Here is a 12670-nt window from a genome sequence, read left to right as displayed (position 1 = left end):
AGAAAGGGCGAGACCCCGACGGACAGGCGGAACCAGAGGCGGAAAGAGCAGAGGAAGAGGTGGAGCAAAGCTAGAGTCTTAAACTGGTGTCTGGGGGGAGGAGACTCAGACGGAGCATCAGCGGTCTGAAGTTTGAGACGTAGAGCTGCACGCTGCGGCTCTGGAAGTGAAACTGAACTTCAATAAAGACTTTTGTACTTAACAACGAAGCAGCGTTGGTCCTTTGTGAGCTGGGACCTCGGGCAGCTCTGACACCACATCACATTGATTTGGAGCAAGGATCCATTAACATCCATGGGATTTACTTCCACACAGACATGCTTAGGCTTGAGGTTTTTTGGGTGTTTGCCCCCATCTCATAGGAATATTTCATTCCCTCTCTACTTCATGCACGCCAGAAGAATTGGACATCATCCTATCCTATTTTCAGTCTAATCACAGCAAGCTTTTTCACATACCCTCTAACATTATTGCTTAATGAATAGTGGTGATTTTCAAAAGCTGCCATAAATGACTAACTGAAGCCTTAGTGATATTTTGCAATCTTCTTTCTTTGTAGTCATAAATTTCTCATTGAGAAATTATTAAATACACCTACTACACCACAAACATTAATCACCTGGAACATTTGTGTGCCTTAAGATGAAATAATAAAAAAAGGTTCATTCATCTAATTTGCCTGCCTGATTTTTTTTATTTCTAAAATTGTATGCGTGCATAGTCTTAGTGGACCACAAACTTTTTTTTTCTTTTTTCAGCAACAGTGTGGCCATTCACTGCAACATATGTCTGCAATGTACTTCTTGCATTTGAGGAAGTCTATGAAATAAACTCACTTTGCAATAAGCTTGCTACGCTTTAAGGTGCCACAATTATTTGTGTTTCTTTATTTTTTGGAATCATGTTGGTTATACTAGAAAAACCAGTGGCCTCATACTGATGAATGCAATTAATAGTCCCAGATGGCCATGCATGAGCCTCCCAACAGATGCATTCATTAAATCAATGGCACTCAGATGTACATCAGCAACAACGGCAATCTCCCTTGCTGAACTGGAACTCATACATTTTCCCATTAATGATTGCATATAGATGCTATTCAACTCTCTCGCTTTCCCCCAATAAACTGGTTGGGCATGTTCCCAATGATTTTGGCAGGACTGGACTATTTTTCCTTCACTTTTCTCCTGTCATTAAAACAAGCTCCTTCAGTTATGTGTAATGCCTCAAGCGTAAGGGAGATGGGTGAGAGTCCTGGATCCAATGATTTCTTTTTTTAAAAAAAGAATTTAAGTTAAACTTTAACAAGTTTAATACTCGAGTGTAACACGCAGCTCTCATGACTTCCCATTCCCCACCCCTGAGCACTGATCTTTGGAACAACTGGAGTTTTAAGACAATTTCAAACTCCAAAACAGCTACCTAAAGCATCTATACAAATAAAATTAAACTCCCTTTGCTTATATATGGCCATTTTTAAAAATTTAAGTTTGTGCCTAAGTTTTTCACAGTACAGTTGATCAGAAAACCTGCTTTATTTCCCTATTTAAAGGATAGGTGCAAACTTTTTTTTTTTTAAAGTCCCAACCATGAGAGATATATGCATGTGCTTAACTTCCATGTGCAAATCAACGGGACTTAAAAGTGTTGAGCTTTCAGCTGGATTGTGAGGTGTGGTGCCTTTTTCTGCACTGAAAGATGCTTACCACAGAAATTTTCCTGTTTTGTGTTCCACTTTAATGTGCTTAATGTAGGAGAGACATTGGAGGTGGTGTGTGTGTGTGTGTGTGTGTAATATTGCCATCTTGCTCTGTTTGGAAGCTTCCCAGAAATTCTTGCTTGGCTCTGTTGGGAAAAGAGTGTTGGACCACATGGTTCAATCTAGCATAAGCAGTCCTTTAAATACCAGGCATCTGTTCCATCTAAAGAGAAGGACATTTAATCCCAATGAATTCAATGGAAACGTTTCCAAGCACAATTCAAAGTGCTGGTGCTGACCTTTAAAGCCCTAAACTTCTTTTGCCCTGTATACCTGAAGGAGCGTATCCACCCCGCATTGTTCAGCCCAGACACTGAGATCCAGCTCTGAGGGCCTTCTGGCAGTTCCCTCATTGCAAGAAGTGAGGTTACATGGAACCAGGCAGAGAGGGCCTCCTTGGTATCAGATGTCAAGGAGATAAGCAACTGATTTTTAGAAGATATCTGAAGGCAGCCCTGTATTGGGAAGTTTTTAATGTTTGATGTTTTACTGTGGTTTTATAAATCACTGGAAGCCACCAAGATTGGCTGGGGCAACCAAGTCAGGCAGGATATTATTATTATTATTATTATTATTATTATTATTAATTTAACAACAATCACTAGTTTTAACCCCTTCACAATGAATAGGACAGTAAATGCATAACTTTGGATGGACACACACACACACACACACACACACGCCAACAAGCACCTCAAAATATTTCTTTTAAATTAAACCTGAATAAACAGTTGTTAAAAATGTTTAACTCTGCAAATTTGAGGTTACTTAACGTGAATATACGTTTTGGTTTTCTTAATGGCCACAACAGCCCAGCCAAACTGAGGTATGAGTCAATCCGATTCAAAATGGAACTCAAGTTAGACATGAGAAAAGTCCCATCACATCCCTTTCAATAGGGTTTGGTTGTGACTGATGTTTGCTGAATTGTGCCCACTGTACTATTCCCACAAAAAGATGCAATTCAGCACAGAAGCTTCCTGGTTTACTTCTGTAAAATAGGACAATGTCCTTTACCCATAATGGCAAATATCCATGCACACACAAGACATATAGGTCTGTGACGCTTTCGATTACATCTGTTCTTTTGGCTTGGGGAGGGAAATTTATGTATATATGCTGGGCTATATCCAAGTAACTTGGAGTAGACCCATTTGAAATGAATGCAACATAGTCATAGTCACTACTTTCTATGGGTCTACTCTGAGCAGAACTAACACTGGATGCAATTTGTTATTTTAAAGGCAGGGTAGGGAGACTGATAGCATGTACAGTGTATTCACATAACTGGTAGCCTTCTCTGCCCTGGTTTTAAACTCAGAAGCATAGACCTAGCACAGTCAACCAGGGAATTATCTCATGGGACTCCCATTAAAATGAATGTGAGTTGTTCAAGAGCACAGTACTATTGAAGACTGCAGATCCCCTTCAGATCAACAATGGATTTCACAATAGAGGATTACGACTTTGGTTTGTTTGTTTATTTTTTACTCTGTGGGTGGTTTTCATCCTAAATAACTTAAAATGAAAGCGCTCTGTGAAATCATGAAGTCCCAAATGATAGGGTGGGACTTTATGATACATTCTAGTGTAGAGTTTCTCCAACTTTGTTTACGGTGAGCCCTCTTAAAGCTGGAAGCATGCTGCCTACGATTTTCCCAAACAAAGATTTTTTTTAAAAAAAAAACCTACAAAAGCAAGCCTGTAGAACTTGTGATCCATCATGCTGAATACAGTGCAACAACTCCAAGATACATATCTGTAAACTGCAATGATTTAGGTTGCAGTTTGCAAAAATTAGCTTGATGGGTCCTTCGGGTTCATCATGTCTATGGATTTTGCTTTGAGGTTTAGACCTGGCTCTCACACAAGATGGTAAAATCCCTGCCCAGACTGCACCACTTCAGCTTGCTAACGCTGGAATATATGACTAAATTCTCCTACTCACAAACAAACAAAACCCCAGCACATAAAAACTGGTTAGCGAGAAAACCCTGATTAGCATGTAGGTAGATGCTCTGCAGCCACAATTAGCCATGTGAGCCAGCATCTACATTCTGAAGTAGCAAAGACCAGATACGTGCTTACCTTCTCATGCATAGCTTGAGATAATGAGGCCTCTCTCATTTAAGGTTTTCTTTCTTTTTCTTTTTTAAAGGATTCCAGACAGAGCATCTCAATCAGCTTATACCAGAATGCTCTGGCTCAGTGAGATGGTTTGAGGGCTCCTGTTTAGAAGCCAGTTCCAAAACTTATGGAAGCCACTATAACTGCATTCATGCTGAAATCAGGCTAACTGAACCGTATAGGACTACAGGGCCAGCTTTAATATGACAGCTTTCTTGGAGTGTATTGCATTTCCATGTAGGAAAGAACATGTAAAGCGCAAGTAGATTGGGACCAAACAGTCTGCATGCTCGCCCCCAATATAAATGCTGTCCATGTAGGAAATCTGTCATTATTTAAAGCATTCTCATGGTCTAAACAGCTCATCACAAAGCAAACTGTTCCTGGACTGCACTACTACAGGTTTCAGTTATGGGGTCACACATTTGAACACTCCATAATAAAATAAAAAATTGGAAAGTAATAGAATGTTAGCATGCCTGCAGAAATGGCTAGACTAGGAGCCATTTTCATCCTAATGGGCTTTTAACATACACACAAACACACACACACATGAGCAGTGCTATTTTTGTAGAAAAGAGGTGCTGGAAGTCACCCAGAACACCTCCCTTGTTCTCTTATAATGGCAATGGCGCCCACTTTAGAGGGGCCAGAACTGAGTTCTGGTCAGTTCTGGCTGGGGAAAAAAAGCCCTGTACTTATGGTCTGCCTAGCCCAGGAACAGTTTTAACCACATGATTAGCTATTTGTCTGGACCTGTTCTCGTTCCACTGAAAGATGCCAATAAGAATAGCGCATTGACCACACCCTTTAATGTAGGAAGAAGTATGCAATGCGAGCTTTTAAAAAAGAAATTTGGTTGTTTTTATTTAGATACTTCAATAGGGATTTCAAAACTTAACTTAGGCACCAGTTTATCTTACAAAATTCCTGGCCGTATATACATCCAAAATGCGGCCTGACTGCACTGTAGTTAAGGGGACACGATTTGCTAGGAACTTGTCTTCCAAATATCCCTGTGAAGAAGATGGGAGGAGTACAATGGTACAGCCATGCTGTTCTACAACTCCTATTCATTAAACTAAAATAAAACGTGTTGGAGATGTTTCTTGTGGACTAGGCCCAAAAAGGATCCACCGAGATAGAATCTATACTAGTCTAGAGAGTAAAGAAATGAAGAAAGAAGGAAGTGCAGTCCTTCAAACTAGGTCTTATGCACTAGATAAGCCTTGTGCTTGCTCTCAGCAAAGGAGAATCTTTTACATAATTTATAATAATAACAGTGGCTCTAACCTTTGAAAAAATGTGAAGCTACCTTGTGAACCGGATTAGTTGCTTTGATCCAGTTACCTAGGGTGCAGGTTTTGCTTAGTTTTTAAAGGTATATAGTTTTAAATGTTCTAAGGCATTATTATTTTTTTGCATTTTAGATTATACAAAGTGTGCAAGTCGAAACAACTTCAGATAACAAAGTAGTGCAGAGAGGCTTTTACCACTGTTGGACTTTTAATCTAAGGCTGCAGATTTTGACTTTGTTCAGATCCTTAATCAAAAAATAATCTTCTGTACATCGCAAAAATAGGACAAAAACTGTTTTCCTTTAACACTGTCTCTGTTGATAACGCTCACATTCCACAGCAGTCTCCTAAAATGAATTATTATTAATATTTATATAGTGCCATCAGTGTACACGGCACTTTACAAAGTAATATTAAGCAGCAGACAGGTCCCTGCTACAAGGAGCTTAACGAAGGGGTGGAATTTTAAATGGAATTCTGTCTTAATACATAGTAGCAAGAATAATAGGTGAACGATATGAGCTGAAGTCTCTCTCTTTCATCCCTTTGAACAGCTCTAAATTAAGCCTTCCTTTTTATGCCAGTGTTCCAAAAAATAAAATAAATTAATTGCCTTCCCTGTGCTACCTGATTCATTGACATTCTCTAGCAGACTGAGGGCTAAACCACCCACGATGCCTGAGATTTGTGACCAGATCTCACAATGCACCTTTCTTTCATTTTAAAACAGGTGCAATTGGCTCTGAATTTGATAAGTGCAGCGATGCTGGTGGGGTGTGTGTGTGTGTGTGTGTGTGTGTGTGTTTGTTTCCCCTCTCGCCAGTTTCCCAATTTAAATTGCCCTGGAATATGCTTTTAGCCTCACAGAGGAAAATTCCAGTATTCTAGAAGGGCTACGTAAGCCATCTCTAGGGGTTGGGCATTTAGATCAGAGAAATGATAAAGATGAAAACATTAAATGCTTTCCTCTTCCAGCATTGCTATTCAAAACAAGGCTGGAGCCCCTTGCACCTGTTTAAAAGCAAAATGAATGTCATGAGAGTCGATCACGGGTCTCCTGTGTCACTCGTGGCTTTGCCTCCAAAAAAGCATTTTTGGTGAAACTATTAAAATATCTAGACAAGAGTTTAGTCACTATAATCGGAACCTTTTTAATGCAGTATTATTATTTTCAATGCTCACCTGTTGAATTCTGTCAAATATGTTTTTTTTTATAAACCATACTTCAAAGGAGTTTGGGTAACTCCGCTGAAAATTGTGACCATCAGTTAAGGCTGCTTAAAGCATATATAGATATATGTATATATTATGTATTTATATTTAAATAAAAACTTATTATTCAAGCTTCTCAGATTAATTAATCGGTAACACTAAAATGAAACTACTTACAAGAATAACTGGCTGCATGTGTACAAAATAGGATTAGACTGTTTTAAAACAAAATAAAAAATAAATATAAGCCCTGCTTTGCATTAAAAACACAGAACCTGTTTACAAAAAGGAATGTATGAGACGATTTGGACTTTCCTTCTAGTCAATATAGCATTTCTATTGTAGTAAAGGAACTGATTTGTTAATTCTACGTTGCAATGACTTTACCAAACATTTTCACTATAGACTTTTTGAAAGCTTTTACAGTAAGAAATTATCAACAAAAAGCAGGCACATTAGTGTACAAAAATGTTGCTGTTGATTCTCTCCCCCCCCTTTTTGAAAGTGCAGGTTTATCATGTGCATCTTACAAGACCAACAATGGTTTTAACTCTCACTGAATTTTAAACTTAAAACATAAAATCTCCCAGGAATACTGTAAACATAAGAGGCTTGGATTGAAACTGCTCTCGGTCTCTCTTCACGGTTAGAAATATATTTGCTTGAGAGGGAAAGATTCATCCTTACATTTTGTGTGTGTTTTTCTTATTCTGGCTGGCTTTCTAACGACACAATTTTGTAACTCTTAAAGCTGAGGCTATCACGAAGATTCATTTGAAGGGGGCGGGGGCAGGTGTGTGGGTAAGCCAGGCTGATTCATTAAAACAAAGCAAAACAAATCCGAGCCAAATATGACTGTGTAAACCAACCCTGAAATGTTCGCCATTCAATCAATATCGAAGAGATGGATGAAAAGATTCCACCAGACAAGGGGTAAAATTAAAAGGTACTAAAAGCATCATCCCCAAGTAGGCCCAGCCATCTTTAAGAAACCCAAGAGAAAAATGCACTTTGCTAAAACCTCTAGTATGTAGCTATAGATTTTAGTGATAGAACCAAAAGGAGCAGGAAAAGAGAAATCTCGACAAGGACATATTGGAGAAACCTCCAACAGGTTGCAAAACACTGGCAACTTTCTGAAACTCTGTTCAAGACTTCTCCATCAAAGAGGCGATGAAGAGAAAGTGTGCCTGGTCTTCAGAAAAACGAAGCCAAAGTGGTCTGGACCAATGTTTCAACTTGCCACCAGATCCGCCCCAAGAGCGTGCACCAGCCTTGTCTCATGCTAGGTATCTTACGGGCACCTGCCTCTTTAGACGGAGGGTTCTCGGAGGAGTCCGCACTACTACCACCTGTGGCTTTGGCCTCACCTTGTGCTACTACTGGTCCTGCCAATAAAGTGTTTGTGCTCTGCCCCAATTCGCCTCCTCCTGCCCCTTTCGGTCCAGCAGGCCGATTGTCCAAAGGACGCTGTCCGGTGGTGCCTAGATGCGGTTGGCACAGGGCTCCCTGGGATAGATTTCCTCGTAGGCCGGGGGCTGCTCGTTGGGCAACGGGTAGCAATACGGGTAGGACACCTGGAGGTCGGGGTCCATGGGCGAGTAGCCCGGCAGCTCGACGGAAGGGTGGCCTCCGCAGTGCACCTCCACGCCCGCCTCGTCGAACACGTGGAAGACCCCAACGTTGATGTACGACACGGCCTGGAAGGCGCAATCGCCCCCGGGGGACACATCTGGGTCCTCGCTGGAGAAGATGGAGCCTTGGCTGGGGCGCTGTGGACGCCGTCCAACGCCGGCGCCACCACCACCACCACCGCCGCCCCCGGGACCCCGGCGCCTTCTCCGCCGCCCGCCCGCCACGTGGTGGTCGTGCCGTCGGCGCCGCCGTCGCCGCAGCCCCCTCTGCTGGGCCGCCTTGTAGTTCTTGACCAGCAGCAGGTTGAGGAGCCCCAGCAGGCACTCGAGGGCGTTGAAGATGGTGGAGATGACCAAGCCCCGCTGGTAGTCGCGCAGCTTCTGGCAGCGCAGCGCCGCCGCCGAGCCGTCGGGGCTGCTGCCTGCAGGCCTGGCCCGGGCGGGCGCTGCTCCTGCTCCTCCAACTCCGGCCTGCAGGAGGCAGTAGTGCGAGTACTTCTTCTCCACCAGCGACACCGTGTCGCCGTCGATGACGGCGCCGGCGAAGGCGCTCAGCACGCCCAGCATGAAGACCAGCGCCCCCAGCAGCAGGAAGTTTTGGCGCCCGTTGGCGGGCGCCTTGGGCGGCGCCTGAGGCGGCGCTTGCGAATCCCCGCTCACCGGCACGGCCACCACCTCGCTGCCCGCGTGCCCTCGAGGGGGCGCTGCGCCCGCGCCCTCGGCGGAGGCGCCGTGTCCGGCGTGGTCGTCGGGCTGGCGGCAGCAGAAGAGCGCGGAGCCCAGCAGCGAGAGGCCGGTGGCCAGCAGCAGCCCCGAGTAGAAGGCTCCGGCGGCGCTGCCGAGGCGGAAGGGCTCCCCCTTGAGTTCGGAGCCCAGCGAGAAGCACTTGAGGCCCACGGCGGCGGCGCTCAGCGCGCAGGCGAGCAGGAGGCAGCTGGAGAGCGCGGCGCAGGCTCCCCGGACACTCCACTTCATCCTCCGCGTCTCCTCCGCCGCCTGCGCCTCCTCCTCCGCCTCCGCGCTGCCTCGCCTCGTCCGCCTCCCACCGCCTGCGCCTCCTCCTCCTCCTTCGCCTCCCTCCTGTCCTCATCCTCCCGTGTCCTCCTCGGCGCCGGCGGCCTTTGCCGGGGAGGCGGCCGCCGCGCGCTGCGGGGACATAATGCTGCTGCTGCTGCTGGCGGCGCCAAGAAGGGAGCTGTCCAAATGCTCCGACGACGCCGTTGCTCGGGCTCTCGCTGCTACCGCCACAGCGGCCGCCGCTACTGCTGCCGCTTGCCGCTTGCCGCCGCCTTCGCCTCTCTGCAGGCAGCCGGCAAGCACGGCTCGCGCGCACGCTTCTCCCTCCCCGCCCCGCTGCCTCCCTCTCTCTTATCCAAGCGGCGGCTGCTGTTGCTGCCGCCGCTGCCGTCGTCTCCCGCGCTCCGCCGCCGCTGCTGGGAGCCAATGAATTATTGATGGCAGCAAGTTCCCGCTCGGAGAGGGGCAGCCACGCGCTCGACGGCAGGGGAGGGGCCGGGCCGGCGCAAGTGGGGTGCGCTGGGATGGCATGGGGGGGGGGAAAGAGGTTTCTCTCGGTTTCTCCTCTTTGCTGATGCAGACCTCGTACCACCTCCCTCTCCCCCCACCCCCCACAAGGGCTCAGTAGCGCCGTCCATTCGCACCAAACCGGGAGGAGCGCGTCGGTGGGCAGGTGGGCAGAAGCGGCGCGCGCGCCGGGGGCGCACTGGAAAGTTGGAGAAAGGTCAGCCCGAAGATATTTCCCTCGACGTTTTTCGCGTCTTCTCCCCCCTCTCCCCCCCAAAAAGTGGTAGGTCCGTGCCTTTCTCCCCCCCCCCACCCCCGCCTCTCTTCTTCCACCCCCAACTGAGGTGAGAACTTCGAAGTCTCCTGCACCTGGCAAAGTCCTTCGCGCCCGAAAGGAGGCGCCCGAGTTACCTCAGCGAGAGAGGCTTTCCGCTGGGTTGCAACGAAACGCAGCCCCGGAGAGCGGAGTTAGCTTTGGAAAATAAAAAAAAGTGGGTGGGCGCGTGGGGAAGGGGGCCTTTTCATTCATCAGTAACATGGTGATGAATCTCCGCTGCCTCCTCAGAGCTACACCTGTAAAGCGCGGAGAAGAGGAAAGATTCCCGCCCCTTCCAAGGAGCTGGTGGCGTTGTCGCGAGTTATTTTGATACGCGCCGCTGTCATTTTTAGCACCGAACTAACATGCCGGGGGAGGATGTTTTAGAAAAGGGCGAGATGGGATGTATTTTAAGCAACTGGGAAGAAGCGGAAATTGGCGAGCGGCATGAGGCGTCGGGGAAATCGGGGACGGAGGCCGAAAGTGCTGGTGAAGTTTAATAATAATAATAATAATAATAAATTTTATTATTTATTATTAAAATTATTTTATTACTAGCCCCTAGTGCTCAGGTTGTGCTATCAATGGCTCTCTTCCGCCTCCCCATTGCGGTGCATCTCTTTGCTCACTTTCCTCTTGGGGTGAGGGGCAATAGCCCCCCTGAACTCTGGGGGGGGGGTCTTTCTTCGGAGTAAGCATGCATAATATCAGGGTGCACATCTCCCTGGAGTTGCTGGTGACCAAATGATGTTTTATTTACCACCCCTCATTCTTCCTTAAATGATGATGATGATGATCTTACTCTTTCCCTACAGCTAATAGCTGTTGTGCGCTCTCCGGCTGGCTGGAAATGGATGGAGCAGGAGCGAGCGTGGCTTTGACGACCAAGAGAAAGCAAACGCCTGTGGAGGAGCCTATAAACAGGCTTCTGTCTGGGCTCTGCTGCCCCCCTAAGCATCGGGCTCCAGGGGGAGAGATGCGTGTGTTTGAAAGCAGAGGAGGCGAGGACGAGAACTGACTTTCCATCTCCCAAGCATCGCCTGTCAATTAAAAAGGAACCGTGGAATCAACATGGGGAGGTGACGGAAGGCTTTGCGCTCCTGACAGGGTGGCCACGTAGAATCCGCTTTTGCTGCGCTTCGGGACTTGATCTCTTTCCTCCTCCCTCCTTCCTTCGCTTCTCCAGAGATTTTGATCAGGAGCTTCTGCTGCTTAGCAGTCGGAAGAGATCAGCTCAGTCTCTTCGGCACATTCCTTTCCCTTGCTGGGATTTAAAAAAAGAAGATACCAAGCGGTTTTCATACCAGCAATTACTCAGCGTGCCGAAGACCTTAAACTCCCTTTAATCCAGTTTCTCGTTCACATGGAAGGCAGAACAGGAGGAAGGAGTATTCCCCATTAAAAAAGCAGTATATGCAGCCCCTGCTCCACAGTGGGTCCCCCCCCCCCAGCATTAACAGCTGATTTTATTTGAGGTGGATTTGCATTTCAAAGCTCACATGCAACGGAGTTGAGTATTTAATAGCTGGCTGTTTATTAGATTTCATTTTAGAAGCCTGCCAAATACTAATACAATGATGACAGACTGACTTCGAGGCTGAATTTCACATTTGGAGTTCAGTCGAAATATCTAATAAAAAAAGTCCACATTCAACAGCTGAATATTACGCTTGGAATTTTTCAGACCTATAAAGAAAATACAGCATAGACAGAGGTTTTCAGTCACCAAGAGTTATTCTAAAGGTGCAGAGGGAGATATTACCCATAAAATCATAGAACTGTAGAGGGACCCCGAGGGTCATCTAGTCCCACCCCCAGCAATGCAAGAATCTCGACTAAAGCATCCATGACATGACCATCCAACCCTCCAAGGAAGGAGAGTCCACCACCTCCTGAGGGAGTCAATGTCGCGGTCAAACAGCTCTTATTGTCAGAAAGTTATTCCAGATGTTTAGTTGGAATCTCCTTTCTTGCAACTTGAAGCCATTGGTTTGGGCTCTACCCTCCAGAGCAGGAGAAAACATAAGCTTACTCCATCTTCCACGTGGCAGCCCTTTAGATATTTGGAGAGGGCTATCATCTCTCCACTCAGCCTCCTTTTATCCAGGCAGGGTATAAAACAAACATACCCAACTCTCTCAACTGTTCCTCATAAGGCTTGGTTTCGTTAAGTACAAGTCAGGTTAAGTAAACCTTAAGTGAGAAGTGACAGCAGCCACAAAATTAAAAGACGCCTGCTTCTTGGGAGAAAAGCAATGACAAACCTAGACAGCATCTTAAAAAGCAGAGACATCACCTTGCCAACAAAGGTCCGTATAGTTAAAGCTATGGTTTTCCCAGTAGTGATGTATGGAAGTGAGAGCTGGACCATAAAGAAGGCTGATCACTGAAGAATTGATGCTTTTGAATTATGGTGCTGGAGGAGACTCTTGAGAGTCCCATGGACTGCAAGAAGATCAAACCTCTCCATTCTGAAGGAAATCAGCCCTGAATGCTCACTGGAAGGACAGATCCTGAAGCCGAGACTCCAATACTTTGGCCACCTCATGAGAAGAGAAGACTCCCTGGAAAAGACCCTGATGTTGGGAAAGATGGAGGGCACAAGGAGAAGGGGACAACAGAGGATGAGATGGTTGGATAGTGTTCTCGAAGCTACCAGCATGAGTTTGACCAAACTGCGGGAGGCAGTGGAAGACAGGAGTGCCTGGCGTGCTCTGGTCCATGGGGTCACGAAGAGTCGGACACGACTAAACAACAACAACAAGTGAGAAGTGTATCAATTTTCTATCCCACCTCTATA

At 46.3% G+C, this 12670-nt stretch overlaps 1 protein-coding gene across 2 annotated transcripts; it reads right to left on the bottom strand.

Moving 5' to 3' along the window:
* Nucleotides 1-260: 260 nt before the first annotated feature.
* Nucleotides 261-9790, bottom strand: TMEM271 (transmembrane protein 271). 2 transcript variants are annotated; one of them, XR_014543022.1, is made up of 2 exons: nt 7767-9790; nt 261-1270 (listed from the first exon to the last, which is right to left on the bottom strand). XR_014543022.1 is itself a non-coding variant. In XM_083593770.1 (2 exons), the coding sequence occupies exon 2, from the start codon at nt 9003-9005 to the stop codon at nt 7881-7883; it is 1125 nt and encodes a 374-aa protein (XP_083449896.1). In that variant the 5' UTR covers nt 9006-9032; nt 9086-9790; the 3' UTR covers nt 3439-7880. The 2 variants fall into 2 exon arrangements, 1 of the variants encoding a protein (XP_083449896.1); XM_083593770.1 differs by lacking the exon at nt 261-1270 and having other exon boundaries at nt 3439-9032; nt 9086-9790.
* Between the last annotated feature and the right edge of the window lie 2880 nt (nt 9791-12670).

The sequence above is a fragment of the Podarcis filfolensis genome, assembly GCF_964270895.1.
Source record: "Podarcis filfolensis genome assembly, chromosome: 17".
Classification (NCBI taxonomy): Eukaryota; Metazoa; Chordata; class Lepidosauria; order Squamata; family Lacertidae; genus Podarcis; species Podarcis filfolensis.
This window is presented reverse-complemented; position numbering and strand designations above follow the sequence as displayed.

Bases quoted from the DNA above. Each gene is read 5' to 3' on its own strand.
- TMEM271 (XM_083593770.1), bottom strand. From the start codon at position 9,005: ATGAAGTGGAGTGTCCGGGGAGCCTGCGCCGCGCTCTCCAGCTGCCTC.